The 15,781-nt window shown below is 41.9% G+C and overlaps 1 protein-coding gene across 1 annotated transcript; it reads left to right on the top strand.

Moving 5' to 3' along the window:
• The first annotated feature begins 72 nt into the window (after window positions 1–72).
• LOC102698271 (WASP homolog associated with actin, golgi membranes and microtubules) lies at window positions 73–14,308 on the top strand. The gene is made up of 10 exons (XM_015342952.2): window positions 73–748; window positions 3,008–3,181; window positions 4,043–4,193; window positions 5,048–5,217; window positions 6,689–6,854; window positions 7,439–7,629; window positions 9,601–9,687; window positions 9,774–9,869; window positions 10,171–10,594; window positions 11,933–14,308. The coding sequence occupies exons 1-10, from the start codon at window positions 170–172 to the stop codon at window positions 12,232–12,234; spliced, it is 2,340 nt and encodes a 779-aa protein (XP_015198438.2). The 5' UTR covers window positions 73–169; the 3' UTR covers window positions 12,235–14,308.
• The last annotated feature ends 1,473 nt before the right edge of the window (window positions 14,309–15,781 follow it).

Below are 15,781 nucleotides of genomic sequence, written 5' to 3'. Positions count from 1 at the left end.
TCAGATGAAGAGCAAGCTTTCATCCATGCGCCATTTCTGAGCACGTGACGGGTGAGTCAGGTGTTCAAAGATGACAACTGGGCAATGACGTAGTACAAATGGCGGAACGCGTAAACAACAGCGCTAGGTCTCCGGAAAAAGACTTCTCTGGGCCAAATGCAGCGTCTCGATGAGCTGGAAGATCATGGACTACGAACGTTTGGACAGCCTGGACGGCTGGGTAGCCATCAAGAGCAACGTCTTTGAAGAAAACGAGACTTTTAAGCTGGGCTTCATCGTCCAGTGGAATGTAATCGAGTGCAAGTTCGCCGTCACCTGTCACAACCGGACCCTGCAGAGGCAGAGGCGCAGGGAAGAGCAGGCTCCGGCGGACACGCAGACCAGCTGGGCCGGCCTCTTTTCGGTCAGCGATCTTAGAAATGTCCATCGGCAGCTGACGGGGGTCAGCGACGTGCTGGGGGCCTTTTTCCCCGACTTGTCGGCCTTTGAGGTGGGGAATCTATGGGACCTTCTGTTCCTGGGCAGGCCGTCTGGCTTGGAGGAGCCCGACATGGACCTGGACTGGCCCTGCCGCCAGCTGGAGAGATACTTCAGCACCGCCGTCGACATCTGCGGCCGCACGATCGTGCTGGACTGCCTGTTCGCGCAGGACTGCCGGGACGTTGAGGAGTACTTCGAAAACCTCCACGAGTTTAAAAAGAAGAGCATGGAGGACCAGGTGGTCAGGGCGCGAGAGCAGCTTAGAAAGGTGAGTCTCGTCGATGCTTTGTCAGCCTGCTGTGTGTCCCACTTCTGTCTTCCGTCCCCCGAGCTGTCCGTCCCAAGGCAACATCTCTTTTAGCGTTTTGTCTACTGCTGCTGGAATATGACATTTCAAATTGATAATAGAACTAAACAAACTAATATCTAGTGAGGTCTGGGTACAAAAAGTGACAGAGTGAAGAAGATGACAGTCAACAGTCAGTTGGCTGTGGAGCGGTACAGGTTTCCCTCCTGTCTTTCAGAACCTCCCAACACAAAACCAGGCTACAGTTTTTGAAAGCCTTTAAGTGTTTGTGCTTGTCTTGTGATATACAGTACAGTTTGGATCTTTTGACGAAGTTAGCATTGCAGTGACAGAAGCTGGTGCGCTGGTTCATATAGAAACTGAAAGGGAAAACGTGTTGTGCCTGAAGTGATTCAAGAAGCAAACTTTCCCTTTGCACAATCCTTTAGAGTGAATCACATTCCTGCTGCAGTAGGTCTTTGACATTTTCTATTGCAAATGAAGACAATCATCCTCCAAATGTTTTCCTATATGGCACTGCTTTTCATGTCTGGAATAAAGTTGATGTAGTCAGTCTCTCAGATTAGGAAAGACCCTCTGGCTTTTTCATTTTCAGTGCTGCTCTAGGGGTGCTGTATAAATGGCTGACCCTGCGCTCTGACCCCAAGCTTCTCTCCCTGCCTGTTTGTCTCATGGAGAGCAAGCTGGGGTATGCGAAAAGGCAAATTCCTAATGTAAGAAATTGTTTATGGAAATAAAGTGATCTTATCTTATCAATAATCATTTGAAGATTAGATACTGAAGCTTTGGTCTCAGGAAGTCAATATATCCTAGTGACCACTCTCACTACCTCACCTGTTCCTGGTGCTGCTTCATTTAAGCTCATTATTTGACCCATGCAAGATTGCAGGGTGCTTACTTACTTTTGGAAATGTGGTGCTGATAAGACTGTGAAAGTGGTGTACATACCTGTGTATCAAGGGCAGAGAAGAACCATGGGCCTGAAATTGGTTTCAGGGCAGTCTTGTGCCATTCCAGGTGGTAATGTAGCCTGTAAGCCTACAGTTATTCACTCTGCATGTGCCATGTTCCCACCTGCTCCCTTTTTCTTACACTAGTCAAGCAGGGGAGATTGGATTTGCTCTTTCTTGAAAAGTTGAATTCTGGGATCTGTATGATAGAAGGCAAGGATCACCAGCCTTTGTTCTGAAGAGCCTCAGTCCAGTTAGTTTTACTTGGAAAGACCAGAAAGTTTGATCAGATAAATGATCTGTCCAATTAAAAGAATATAGAACTTTGTGGGGCTGATGTGTACGAAGATCATGGGCCCATGTGATCTCTAAATGACCATTTATAAAAATTGCTTCTTAATTGATCACAGCAAAATTATTCTAAGCCTTTTAAATCAGAAAATACTAATTTAAAAAACCTCTATGTACTGGGGTTGGAGAGTTGGTATTAGGAATATAATATTGTAAGTAACATTTGCAGTGTTTCACAAAGAGTGCATAGCATTATATAATTGAATAAGACTTCTCTCTTGATGCAGTGTTGGATATATAAGGAACCTAAACTTGTTTGTGTAACTTGAACAAGAACAGGAATTACTGTTTAAGGCTGGAACTCAACATAGCAGAAGGACATAATTCCTTAATTGCACTGTTCTTGCAGAAATCTGTAGTTACGTCTTTGGTTCCTTGTTATTGCTTTAATTAATTTAGCAATGTTTGTTTATTTATCTGTTTTTACAAATAATAGCCCTTCATAAATGCTCACATGGGCATAAATGAACATTAGTTATGTAGACCAGGGGTCTCCAACCTTTTTACTAGAGAGCCCCATTCCAGTTAATCTTATAGGCCACAATAATCACCCTTTTTAGCAAAACAATGAACACACTTTATTTCAGTTACTTAAGTTACTGTTTAGTTAAGCATATATCAATTGTTCAAATAAGGGAACTGTGGTCCTTTATAGCTCAAGAGTATGCAGATTTTTGTTCCAAATGATCTCTGAAGTACTCAATCTAACAAATCACTTGATTAATTGACCCAGGTCCTGAGATACTGGATCCCCAGGGCCAGAGTTGGTGAAGCCTGATGTAGACTGGCAGATATTCAAGCATCCAGTATTGTAATTGTAAGAAAGCAACCAAAGCCCATGGTGATTAGATTGGTCACAAGATCTACAAGTAGCAGTTAAATGAATCCAGTTATAAAAAAAATAAATATTTTCTTTCAGATACTCCAACAACACAAAGCTGCGGACAAGATGGTTCTCCTGTTAAAGATTTATGAAGAAGAGGATGAGGCTTACAAGGAATTAGTTACCGTGGCAACACAGTTGTATCAGTACCTGCTCCAGCCCTTCCGTGACATGAGGGAGCTGGCTATGTTGTGTAAAATGGAGATAATGGTACGGTCATGCTTAAATCTCGTTAAAGACCAGCAGAATTGTATTAGTGTAGCAGAATTTAAAACCTCGGTGGAGGTTTATGTGCTTAATTATTTGATGTATGTGCTACATAATGTCTCTTTTACCTTAAAAACTGATCTTAACTGTAGCTGCTCCACTAGGTGTCAATGTAAAATAGGATGAATGATAGATTAGAAGAAACCTGTCTTTTCTGAATTATGTATTTATGTGATTGGTATTTACATTATTTGTACTGTAGATCTCAGACCAAAAAAGCTGAATTTAGTAATGGGTTCAAATGTCCACGCTTATCTTCAAGGCCTTGAGATATTAAATTTGTATGTTAATTTATAATCCAACAGAAAAAGATGTGTATTACAAGTGCTTTAAATATTAAAACAGTAGTAGTCCTCTATGTGGAAAGAATGTGAATTAAAGAGAATAAGGCTACTGTAATCTCTTGATGCAATCATGTGCTTCAGTGAATACCAGGTCATCCTGACAGAGAAGACATATCGAGCATACAAGAGAGACTGACATCGCTGTCAGCCTCCAGTTAATGGCGTGTTTCTGTGCCACATAAACACATTGGTGAAAAGAATTAAATCTAAATATTTTACTTAACAGATGTTTTCTGACAGGCCAGTGGAGTTTGAGCTTTGCTTAACTTGAGTTCATTATTAATGCTGTCACATACTTACGCGGAGCAGAGCAGATACTTCATAGTTACTTCTCAGTGTGAGCACTGATTTCACCCAGCACTGTGCTTTTTTGGACAAAAGCGTGCAGTGTATTTGTGGATGAATTGTTGCAAAGTAAAAGAATGGTTTTGATGTCTTACTTTGGGCTTTTGGTTTTCAGAAATCCCTGGAATTCGAGGATTTGGGTCCTAAAAGAATAGAGGCTCTGGAGAAGGAGGCGGAGGAGTGGAGGAAGAGAGCTCAAGATGCTGTGTCTTCCATTCAGGACATCACTGTGAACTACTTTGTAGAAACATCAAAGGCTCTGGCAGGTAGTTTAGTGGGGTTTGTGTCCCTCACTCTGCGTAGAGAGTAGAGCTCTGCGTACATCAGCTTGGTAAAACGTCGATATTGTTCTTATTGCCAAAAGCAATGTAGAGAGTGTAGAAAATCAAATTGTGTCAGATTCCATTTTTTAGCCCTGACAACCTGACAACAGAACTTCTGCGTGGCTAATCTGTTTTAGCTTATGCTGTAAATGTGTGCAGGAGTCACAGATTGTTGGTCCTTTTAACTGTCAAAGCTTTTGTTTCTCGGGTGCAAATTCTACGGGCAACCCACAGACCTTGATGCAGAATGCAGGGCGGTCTGTGACATCGGGTTTTAGAATTCAGAACAAATGAAATTACTGATGCATTCCCTTCTGCCCCCTGGAATGCAGAGCTGGCTGTCTGAAAATTAGCTGCTGGTTGATCACATCTGCTGATCAGTGCAATCAAACTGATTTTCCATAGTGTTCCACGCTCTTGACTGGCAGGGATCAGCCTCTGTTAATCAACCACAGAAGTGGGCGCTAGAAGCTCTGAAAAATAGAATAAAAGTATCAAAATGGAGGATGTGTTCAGAATTATATACAGTATGAGATACAACGTAAACGCATATTAATAGAGTATCAGAAGAAGAGGGCATCTTTATTTATGACCTACCATTTGCAGAGATTAAGATCATCAATCTGTCCCTCCAGTGGGGTGATGTAAAATGTATTCTAAGTCTTAAAGTCTTATCAGAGCTTCCTTCTTGTGATGTGCATTAGGTCTGGCAGAAGTGGATTCCTTGTAGAGAAGTTCGATGTTACAGTGGTTTTCTCTGTGCTCACCTGCAGGAGCATCTTTCTCTGTGTTTGCAGGGATGCTGAAGCAGATGGAGGAGGACAGACAGAGGTTTGGCCCTGCCGCGTGGGCCTCGGCCTCTCCCAGGCTGGAGAAGCTCAAGTTCATGCAGGCCAAAGAGATGCTGCAGCACATGAGAGCAAAGGAAATGTGCTTGAACCGCAAGAAGGAGGACATCAGGAAAAGTGTAAGGAGTCCCATACAGCCAGTGTGCAGATTATTCCCGAACCGTGTGCTTGAATCCAAAGGACAGGGGGCTGGATGGCTGGTGGAGGTGGCTTGCGCAGTCTGAGACACTGCAGAATGAGTCAGACGTTCAAGGGGTTTTTGGTTCAAGTCCCCCTGGTAATGAATTGCCAGGCTTTTTTGAGATGCTCACAAAAAAAAAAGTGTTCTTGGCAAAAAAATCGCCTGCTGTGATGTGTGTCATGTGTTCCAGAATGACTCAGCTGATGCCTGCTAGGGTCAGGCTCAGCTCCTGGGCTGTGTAGCCTGACAGCGGGCATTACAGGGCTGAGATCACATTGTAGGAGCTGGGTATCTCCATCTCCAGATATAATTGGGAGCAGTTTAATAAAAACCCTTGAATTTTTAAAATTTTGGGTTGCTACCACATCCTCCCCTCTACTCTATATAAATGCATTTATATATTTCTTATTTTTAAGATTTCATACTTCTTATTAAATAAGACTGTGTTCATCTGAAATGCTCAGTGGATTTGGGGTGACTGGCAAAAAATGATTTGCATCATATTGACAATCTTAGTATCTCTGTATCTTCTGAGTATTTCACTTTGATGCTTAATGGAGGTATTGTATCACTTCCAGTCAAACCAATTTTCTGTTTTTCAGTGTGCCCTTCCCATTTCTTCTTGTTTAATGCCCTAATTTTAGCAAGAAAGCTATTGACCAGTTTGCACCCACCCACACGCCTACACGTTCTGGGAAACCGCTTGATTTTGTAGGTAGAGCTGACGTATTGCTTCCATTTTTCTCTGTCATTGGAGTTTATTGTTCTTAAGCTGGCGTGCCTGTTTCAATCTGCTGAAAACAGGATTCCAGGTTATATAAACACAGTTGCTTGTTAGGCTGCATTTTGATTCCTACAGAAGTATTGAAGTTAATTAATTCCCAGAATTATTGGAAGAAATATTGGCCATGGTCATTACTAAGCCACTTTTATATGATAAAACAGTTTGTGTGAAGGTTTTTTTTTGTGAGGTAGACTTTTTCCATTTAAGAAAAGAGGCCACTTTTGCTGTTTTTCCTGTTTTAGAAAATATCTAGTTTTGTGTTGTATACTCTTAAGCTGTTGGCTGTTGTTCTTTATGGTGAGTTACAAGAAATGTCTAGAATCTTAAAACAGTGTATGTCAGAAAATCATTCAGAGGGGTGTGAATAGATTAGACTCTTTAGGCAAACAGATTTTGGAGATTGATGTGTATCAGCATCACAGTGATTGGGCAAGTCATTTCATTGCTCTTGCTCTTGTTCAGAATAAGCAGAGGCCAGCTGTTAAACTAAATACCATTAACTGACAAATCTCTAATTACAATGAGCCACACAAAGGATGTAGGAAAGAAATCTCCCGGTTGCACTTTTCGAGAGCGGGTTTCCAGACAGCGGCTGTGTTTCTCTGAGAGGTGTTTGCTCTTGCAGGTGGAAAGCCTTGCTGATCAAAGGGACAGCGTGGAATCCGTCGATGAATTAGAGATGCAGTATTATGAAGCTCAGCTGGAATTATACGACGTGAAGTTTGAAATTCTGAAGAACGAGGAGCTGCTGTTACTAGCTCAGATAGACACAGTACGAAGACAGATTAAAGGTATTAACACTGCAATGTGTATTAAACTGTGTTTATACTGCAGCATCTTATGTAAAGAACTGCAATTGCTGGCTGCAGCCATGCTTTATGATAAGCTTTTCTACCCGCTTAAATTAATTCCTTAATATAGTTCTGTGCGTGCTGGATATCCAGAGTTGGTTGTATTTAATCGGACTAGAGATGCTTTGGGTTTACTGTTCTGAGATAAGAAGGTTGTGTGTGTGCACATTTAAGACATGTGTTCATTTTAAGCAGTGCACTGTGGTGATGGGCTCTGTCAGAAAAGCAAAATGTAATGTACAAACGTTTTTTTATCCAAAAGGACAGATGTCAGTCTAATGCATTTTACAAACCTGCACACTTTTAAAAACTTTGTTACACCTTTATATCTTCTTTGGGTGCCGTGTATTTTTCTGTTGAGTTTTCTATATGTGCAAACTCATCTTATTCACACGATACTCCTAATTGCAGTTTCTGAGACTGCACCATGTATTTGGGGCTTGTGCTGGAACAATGCATTGGCAGTTTGAAATATGAAGCATGTGTGCTGTCTGTCTGGGCCCTCTGTGCTGGCCTGGGCGCAGAGCTGAAGGAGGAGGTGGTGTACTACGACACCTGTGAGAACGAGGAGGAGCTGCACCAGGCAGAGCAGGCCGGGAGGAGCCCGAGGGACGCCAGCTCTCCGGACCTGAGGGACCTGCAGCGCCGGCTGCAGCGCCTGGAGAGCAAGAGAGGCGGCATCTGCTCCAGGAGGGCCTATCTGCGCAACAAGAAGGTACCGAGCGCCCGTGGTCTTTTTGCTAAACACCCACACCAGCCAGTCAAACGTCCTCCTTACCTGGATATTACCAGCGTACCTTTGATTTAGAAGATCTTTATTTTTGTTTTGTTGCTGAACGTGTCATATTATGAATTGGTATTGCAATTGCAATGCTATGATATCTATGTTCCATTCAGATTCTGAGGTGAGGTAATCCTATTTATGGGGATATGAATAATATCACTCATTGTCTTAAGTAAGACTGGAAAAATACAGTCTGGCCTTGTCAATTTATTCGTTTTTAACCATCCTAGGCCCTTTAGAATGTAAGTTTCAGTTAACAATGACCCAATACCGCTGGAGCTCATACCCTGTTGACATCTTCTACTTCCATCATCTTATACTTCATGGTCAGCATATACATCAAGACCAAGTAGGCTACTGTATATGGGATGAATGGTCTTCTCTCAAATCGAACCATTTGATTTTATATTGTAAAAATCTACTTGGAATGTTCATACTATATATTTTATAATCTTTTATTATTAATTCCCTATTATATAGCAGGTTCTTGCTCATACTTGTTTTTAGTATTGTTCAGTTGTGCCAAAAAAAGCTTTGTATGTTTTTTTTTTTGCATCTGTTGGAATATTCTTTACTGTCTTGCCTTTTGGGAATTCTTAAATTGGTCTTTAGCTGTGCCTGTAGCTCAGTCTGCTCTTTATCAGTTTTGAGACTTTTTACATGGCTTATGGAGTCTTCTTGAAATTTTTAGTTTTTTCCTTAACTTAATCTGTATGTTAACAATTTGCACGTCATTGTTTAAAGCATACATTTTAAAAAAATATGTAACATTGTTTATGGAGTCTGTCTTCTGTAATCCATCTGTTTCCAGTTCATTGTTAGCTTTGCATTATTATGGTTTGCTTTTTTAATGTTTTAAACTCTCATTTTAAGGACCTAATATATACATCGCAATATATCATATTATGGTCTCAATTGACTGTGCTCCTTTTACAGCTACTCCCTTAATTATATCCTGGTATTAGAACATTTCCCTCACTGGTGTCTTTAGAATGGTAGACAAGCAATGCTTAACCATTTCAACCTCATAAATATTAGTTGCTGTGTTCCTTATCGCAATATCCCAATTTATGTGTGGAGAGTTGAAGCCACCCATTAATATCACCTTTTCTATATGTTTCCCAGTCTCATCTTCTGGTGAGCTGTTTTCACCCATGCCTGCATCAGGTGATCTATAGCGTACATTTTGAGACCTCAGAATTTCTGTTTCCAATTTAATCCACATGGATTCTAACTTGTACCCTCTTATTTCAGTTCTATATTTTTCAGTTTTTTTTTCTGTATAGTCCCCATCTTCAACTGTTCTTTTCTACCTGTCTCACTGAAGAAATCTGGACCCATTCATTTTAGATTTACCCTCATTATCCTCACTTACCCATGTTTCTTTTACTCTTACAATGTTACGATGTTTGGTATTAATGAAGTGCATTCCTTATTCTAGCATTGCAATATAAGCATTTTAGAGTGGATGAGTTATGTTTTTTTTTGTTATCCATAGTTTGATTTTAAATACCGGTGATGAAACATCTCTGTACACTAAATCTTTTTATTGCTGTAGCAGAGTCAGACTTTACACTGGGCTCTTTACAAAACTCCGAAGGCCTGGAATCTAAGAATAGGGGTATTATCTTCATCTCCAGATCAGTATAGACTCAGCGCTCTGCTTCTGCACTACAGGTGAAAAGGAGTTATTGATCCAGTGTTTACTGGAATTGTGATGCTACCATAACGACGTTTTGCGTCTTTGCAAGATTGCTGTATTTTTAGAGTTATCATCATCTTGTAAAGTGTGTGATCTGCTGTTTTCCTCATGCCAACTTGGTAGAAAACAGGTGCTTGGAAAGAGGAGGTCAGCTGTAACTCCAGGGCTCACTTTCATTGTCAGCTGGTTCTCGTTTGCAGGACCAGTGCATGGAGGCACACGAGCTGAAGCACAAGCAGGCACAGGAGAATGAAACACGGTTCCTGCAGCACCACAGCATTCACTTGGTGAGCAGGGTGATAGCCATCCCCAGATACTGCACTGAAGCCCTGGAACAAAGCCCCAAATGAAGTGATGGTCCTTTGTATTGCAGAAAAGAGAGAAGAAGAGGGAAGAGGATCAGAAGAAGAAGGAATGGGTGGATAAGGAGCGAGAGAGGACACTGACAAGGCTGAAGACCTTCCGAGAGGTGAGCGTTGCTGACCCTAGCCACCGAGCACCTTCTCTGGCTTCCTTAGACTATTTTTCCTACGTTTTAGATTTTCACGATGAAGGCTTATGTGGACCTGAACATTTTAGATTTTTAATGCTATATGAGAAGTGTTCAACCAAAGCATTTAACTGCTAGTACAAACAACTGATCATTGCTATGTTATTAAGATAAGAACCATATTTTTTTAATGTTCCCAGTACACTAGCATTCCAATTAATCAGGAGATAGAATTCAAATATGTTGGTTAAAAATAGTTTAAACTCTCCTTTTTTTCCAGAAAAGACAGGGGCAGTTTGTGTTAAAAACGCATCATCCCCAGGCTGCTGTTCGAAACGCACCTCCGTCAGACCTTTCTCAGCCAATGTCCATCGTCAGCCTAACGCCAGTTGCTGAAGATAATAAAGCTGTGTCCACGAGGAAGTCTGCCCAGCCGTTGAAGAAAAAGAACCAGAGGAAACAGAACGACATCGCAGTTCACATCTTCCTTCCACAGAGATCTGAAGGAGTGGCTCCAGATGAGGCCGCTCCAGTGGCCCCACCCCCAGCCCCGCCCCCTCCAGCCCCTCCTCCTCCTCCCCCTCCCCCTCCCCTGCCTGCCCCACCCTCCACTGACCCAGAACTGCTTGACCAGCCCATGCCACTCCGCTGCGAGAAAGAGGGCACAGCATTTGGCATGAAAAACACCCTGAAGCAGAATATAGGTAACCATTTATTTTTCTTAATGCACAGAATACTGCTACTTTATTTTAATACAGCTGCTCCCTTCCAGTTCAGCCTCACCATTTTAAAGGGGCAAAAGAAAGACTGTTTAAGGCACAGAAAGTAAATGATAAATATGGACACATAGCAGCATGGGGGTTAAATGTAGTAACTGTTCACCAATGAAACGAATCAATTTAAAAAAACTCAGTTATTGGTGGGCAATGTTAAGGCAGCATATCCAGAATTAGTCTGTAAGAAAATTCTTCAGCTATTCAGAATTAGGCTTTTCACATGGCACCATGACCTCACAGTAGGGTTACGCTCTTGGACCAAAAGCTTATAAACCACGAGGGATTAAAAGGGTAAATTTTTACACATTGTAGTTTCCACCTGTGTTGTTGGCCCTGGGAAGATGTCTAGCTTCAGAAATATCTAATGGGCTGTCTGAGTCTAGTTGAAATGTTAATCCATAATTACCTGTTCTTCATAATACATCTGCTATTTTAATATTTGTGGTTACCGGTTAAGGTAATGTGAATGGAAACAATTTCCTACTCGTATAACATACATTTTATTTAATTTGTTCACACAGGTTTGCCTTTGTGTGGTTGAACCCATTGGGAATACCTTTGCATTAAAATAGCTGTGCTTAGATTCCCCCAATTAATTCATTTAATTACACTGTAGCATTTGCATTGAACTTATCTTGCCAAAGGATTTCAAAGGACTACCTACAGGAAGGGACAAACTGCTTCCACCACTGAAGTGACACGCAATAGCCATTCAGTGCCAGCAGCCCCACTGCACAGCAGATCAGGAGGAGGGAGAATCAGTTTCATCAGGGGAATTAAGGGGGAAATTTAGGAAGATCAGACTGGAATTCAGTCTGGACACAGGGGTTCACACCCTGGCTTTTCCAAACAGGAGACTTTAGAATAAAACAAGAAAATAATGTATCTTTATATATCCTCCTATTTTTATAGGTATCCAAACATTTTAGAGTTTGTTTTCTACTGGAGACAGCAATGATGTCCTTGTATTCCATTGTGCTCCCTCTGCTTCAGTAGTGCTGGAACAGTGGAAGGTTCCCATCGCTCTGGGCAGTCTTGGGGTTTGATGATCTCTTCCATGCAGCACAGTGAAGGATCGCTCACAGAAGAATGAGGTCGCGGCTTCAGTGGGCAATGTGAAAGCGTGTGGCGTGATGGCCACGGGTCTCCTGCGATAGCGGAGTCTGTCACCCAGTTTTAAATTCTTCATCTAAGGGACACTTGGCTTCTTTTAAAGAAAGAAAGCTCATTAACCTGCACGCTTTTATTCCCCCCCGCCCGCTGCAGGGTCCATGGACGAAGTGCTGGCCTCCTTGCAGAGAGGGCAAAGCCTCCTGCGGAAGGTGGAGGCGTCTGCCCGCCCCCAGACTAAGGGAGCAGACAACGTCAGAGACAGCATCCTGTCGGCCATCAGGCAGGGGGTGAAGCTGAAGAAAGTGGAGCAGGGGCCCGAGACCGAGGGCAGCAGGGACACGGCTTCCGACCTGGAGCGTAGTATCAAGGCTGCTATGCAGAGAATGAAGAAAGTGTCCTCTGAGTCTGACAGTGAGGAGCAAGGGGATGGACAGTCAGGAGACTGGGACTGCTAGGCCCTTTGCTGCCTCCTCAATGTCATTTCAGGGGGCTCCCAGTATAGGGTCTTGAAAGTCTTAAAAGTACTGAAAGCCATTCATCCTTAATTGGCTTTTTAAAGGGTGTGTTTGCTATCGATATCTTTTAAAGATTGATACTGAATGGGAGGTCTTTTCCTTTCTGATGTCCTGCCTGGTTGCCCTGCTGCCTTCCCAGCTCATAGATCTTAGGTTTAGATTTCATACTGGGGCACCTTCTGTGAAGAATTTGCACGTTCTCCCAGTGTTTGCTTGGGTTTCCTCCATTTGCTCCACTTTCCTCCCACCTTCCAAAGACAAGCCTTTTAGGCATTGGTGTAATTAAATTGCCCCTTCTTGGTTGTGTCTTCCAGTGAATTAATGTCCCATTCAGGACATTATCCTGCTTTGCCCTTCTGTTTCTGGGATGGATGTCCTGACAGTACGATGCAGAAAATAGAGTAAGTCATACTGCACACCCTGATTGCACTTTACTCCTCTTCATGTGGGTGCAGTTAACAAAAGCGGAACGGATCTGCAGGAGTAAAAACCTGATACAGGGGCTGAAGCATGTTAGATTTTCTGCGGCTCGCTCCAGACATTCTTTCGCTGCTGTTCCCACTGGGGGACAGAATCTCTCTTGCAGTTTCCTGTGCGGAACCACATCACATGGTTTGGACTTTATACAAAGGTGTTTACTGTATTCTTGCACGTCAGTCTCTGAAAATATCAGCACATCCAATGAAATGTGGCAGCCAAGTGGTCTTTGGAATGGTGTCCTTGGTCTCAGTTCATTGAGCTTAATGAGGAAGAGGAGTGAGAGCAGTTTATCAAGGTTGAAGAGTCATTTGGATTAATCATCAATCCTGCCTTTGAATTAGTCATCATTTTGTCTTGTGTTATTTGCAGAAAGGACTCTTTACTCAGACACTTTTATGCTGCATCTAATTATTTAAACAGAATTGTAAAAAAAGTTTGTTGATTAACAATATAATTTTATGAAACTTCACTAGAAAGCAAAAAAAAACTTTGCACTGATTATTCATCTTTCTTGTATTAAAATAAGTGGAGTTTCCAGCCTTTTCAGGTTCAGTTTCTTTAGCAGTGTGATGTGTCAGCACTAACCCGAAAAGTGCCTTTAGGATTGTGTTTTTTGAATCATTTTCATCAAGTTTATTACTGTGGATATGTTGGTATTTGTTTTGAATGTGTGCAAATGTAATATTAGTCTCTAGGATGGCTACAGCTGTAGGGCAGACACTCTAAGCCCTGTCATCTGTTCCTGCCGTTCATTGGAAAGGAAGATGAAATACATATGTCTTTCTAGTTATGTCGCTGAACTGTCTCTGCACCCTGAGCAGGTGTTCTCAAGAGCACTGCCATCTAGTGGTTGCAGAAATTACAGAGACGCTTTTCTCTTTTAGAGATATGACCTCAGAAGGGGAGCACATGCTCTTTAAGGATTATATCCTTCATTTTGTTCATCTGTGTTTTCAGTTTCACCAAGGCTGTGCTGTAAACCTATGTGACAATACCAGTTTGGTCAGTTCAGTTATATTCTTCCCTTCATATTTAGAATTTCAGTATGTTAAATGATTCTTCACTCCAAATGTGTAAGGAGTGGATTGTTTCATTTAAAAGGTGTGTCTAAAAGTTTTTTGTATAGAAAAAAGTGGACCTTCTTAATTAAAACATTTAATAGGATTAAGAAAAACAGTATAATGGCGCAGGCTAGTTCTTGCGTCATTTGAACCCGATTCAGTATAATGACTATCTTCTCAGGCAGACAGAGGAAACAGTTGTTATGTTCAAAGATATTAAATATATTTTTAATTTTTGGAGCGCCTATTGTAAAAAGACGTGTTTGGTATTGGAAGTTAAGTTAGTGAGTATTGTAGAAGATGCTGCCAAGATAGTTGCCAAGGGAAGTGGATTAAAAAAAAAAGTATGGAATTCATAGCATAATGTATGAGTTGTCATGAGGATGAGTAAAACGGTCTTTGCCAAATCAAAAGCTGGTGAGATACTGGCAATGCTTGTACAGTACAGCGCAATAAACAAAACTGTGCTCTGATTTGGTGTTTTCAGCATCTTTTCTGCCTCAAATATCTAGATGCTGAACATGAACAAGAAATCATGATGGACATATCTGGGGAATATTTAGATCTTAAGTTTTCCTCTTCCTTCCCTGACCTCTGAACGTGCTGGGGCGTTCCGGAATGTGAGATTCAAGTAGGAGCAAGGCTATTATCTTGTACATCATAGTTGTAGAACAAGAGAATATAATTTCCTGAATGCAAGATAAACTTGACCCAAGAATTGCAATAGGCTGGTGTTGCACGTTTAGTCTTTTGGACCCGCCAGTCCCTATCCCAGAGGGTCAACAGCAGAATTTTTATTTGGGCATCACACATCACTCCAGCAAAAGCTCTCTAGCCGCAGCGCAGTGTGGAACATGGTAAACGTGGCAACGTGGACAAGATGCATTGTATCACCTACATCAACATTTTTTCAGTTGACAGATGCATTTATTCATGACACAAGTGCATCAGGTCATGATGTAAAGGTTGCCAGTAACAGTCTCCTTCCTTGGATGTATCCTGGTAAACCTGCAGAACAGGAAACAACACACTGGTCCTGCAGCTTTTGGAAATCTGTTTTGGCTGCCTCTTGTTCACTCTTTAGAAATGGTCACTGATGTAGAATCGGTCCCCTTTGTTAAAGCAAGAAGGGCTGAATTCCTACACTTTGCCGAGGGTTACTCAAGGCTTTTAACAGCTTCGGTTCTCCGACTGCGTGCATCAGCAGCAGCTCAGAGCCTTTTTGGGGAACAGAAGGGCCAACCTCGGGAAGAAAGCACCCCAAGCACAGATCAACCCATCAGAGCAAATACAAATCCCAGCAACCAGGGTTGCCATGGAAACAGGATCGCTCAGCGGTGGTAGCCTACAGTAACATCTCTGCAACACATTCTTAATTATATTTTACCAACTCACCCACTCATCGCACTGACAGATTGAGAATGTTTGACAGAGATCTGAACCACCCTACTAGAAAGGCATGCAAAAGAAAGATTTTTCTGCTTCTCCCAACTGCGAGAAACCTTTTTCTACACACAGGAAAATAGATTTTTAACTTTTTATTTCTCCCAGTTCATCACTGTATATTTTGCTGCTAACCAGTGTTAGGTTTGGACCAGATCTTACCCGTTTGAAGACAAACCTTGTACGTAGAGTGCCAGAGGAAAGATGTGCCTTGAATACAAGTCTTGGTCATTCAAACTACAGGGGGAGGGTTACTGTGCTAAAATGTTGGGGTTGTGTGCCATTACAAATCTTGTTTTAATTGCAGGGCATCATTTCTCTTTTGACAAGGAGACCGGACCACAAGATATCTTTCCTCATCTATGCAAAAGGACTTCAATAGCGATATACAGTAGACACTATTTCTTTGATGACATTGAGCACTGCAGAAATGTTGCGTTAAAGCAGTTCTGCCTTAAAAAAATAATGCATCACCCTGTAATTCCCTGCTTTTAAAATTCATA

This window comes from Lepisosteus oculatus, chromosome 5 (genome assembly GCF_040954835.1).
Source record: "Lepisosteus oculatus isolate fLepOcu1 chromosome 5, fLepOcu1.hap2, whole genome shotgun sequence".
Taxonomy (NCBI): Eukaryota; Metazoa; Chordata; class Actinopteri; order Semionotiformes; family Lepisosteidae; genus Lepisosteus; species Lepisosteus oculatus.
The sequence above is the reverse complement of the archived record's forward strand: the minus strand, read 5'-3'. Positions and strand labels throughout refer to the sequence as shown.

Excerpts from the sequence above, each read along its gene's own strand:
- LOC102698271 (XM_015342952.2), top strand. The coding sequence starts at position 170 with ATGAGCTGGAAGATCATGGACTACGAACGTTTGGACAGCCTGGACGGC. Across the intron at positions 6,855-7,438 it reads AGTACGAAGACAGATTAAAG|AGCTGAAGGAGGAGGTGGTG; the intron begins GTATTAACACTG and ends GCCTGGGCGCAG. Across the intron at positions 7,630-9,600 it reads CCTATCTGCGCAACAAGAAG|GACCAGTGCATGGAGGCACA; the intron begins GTACCGAGCGCC and ends TCTCGTTTGCAG.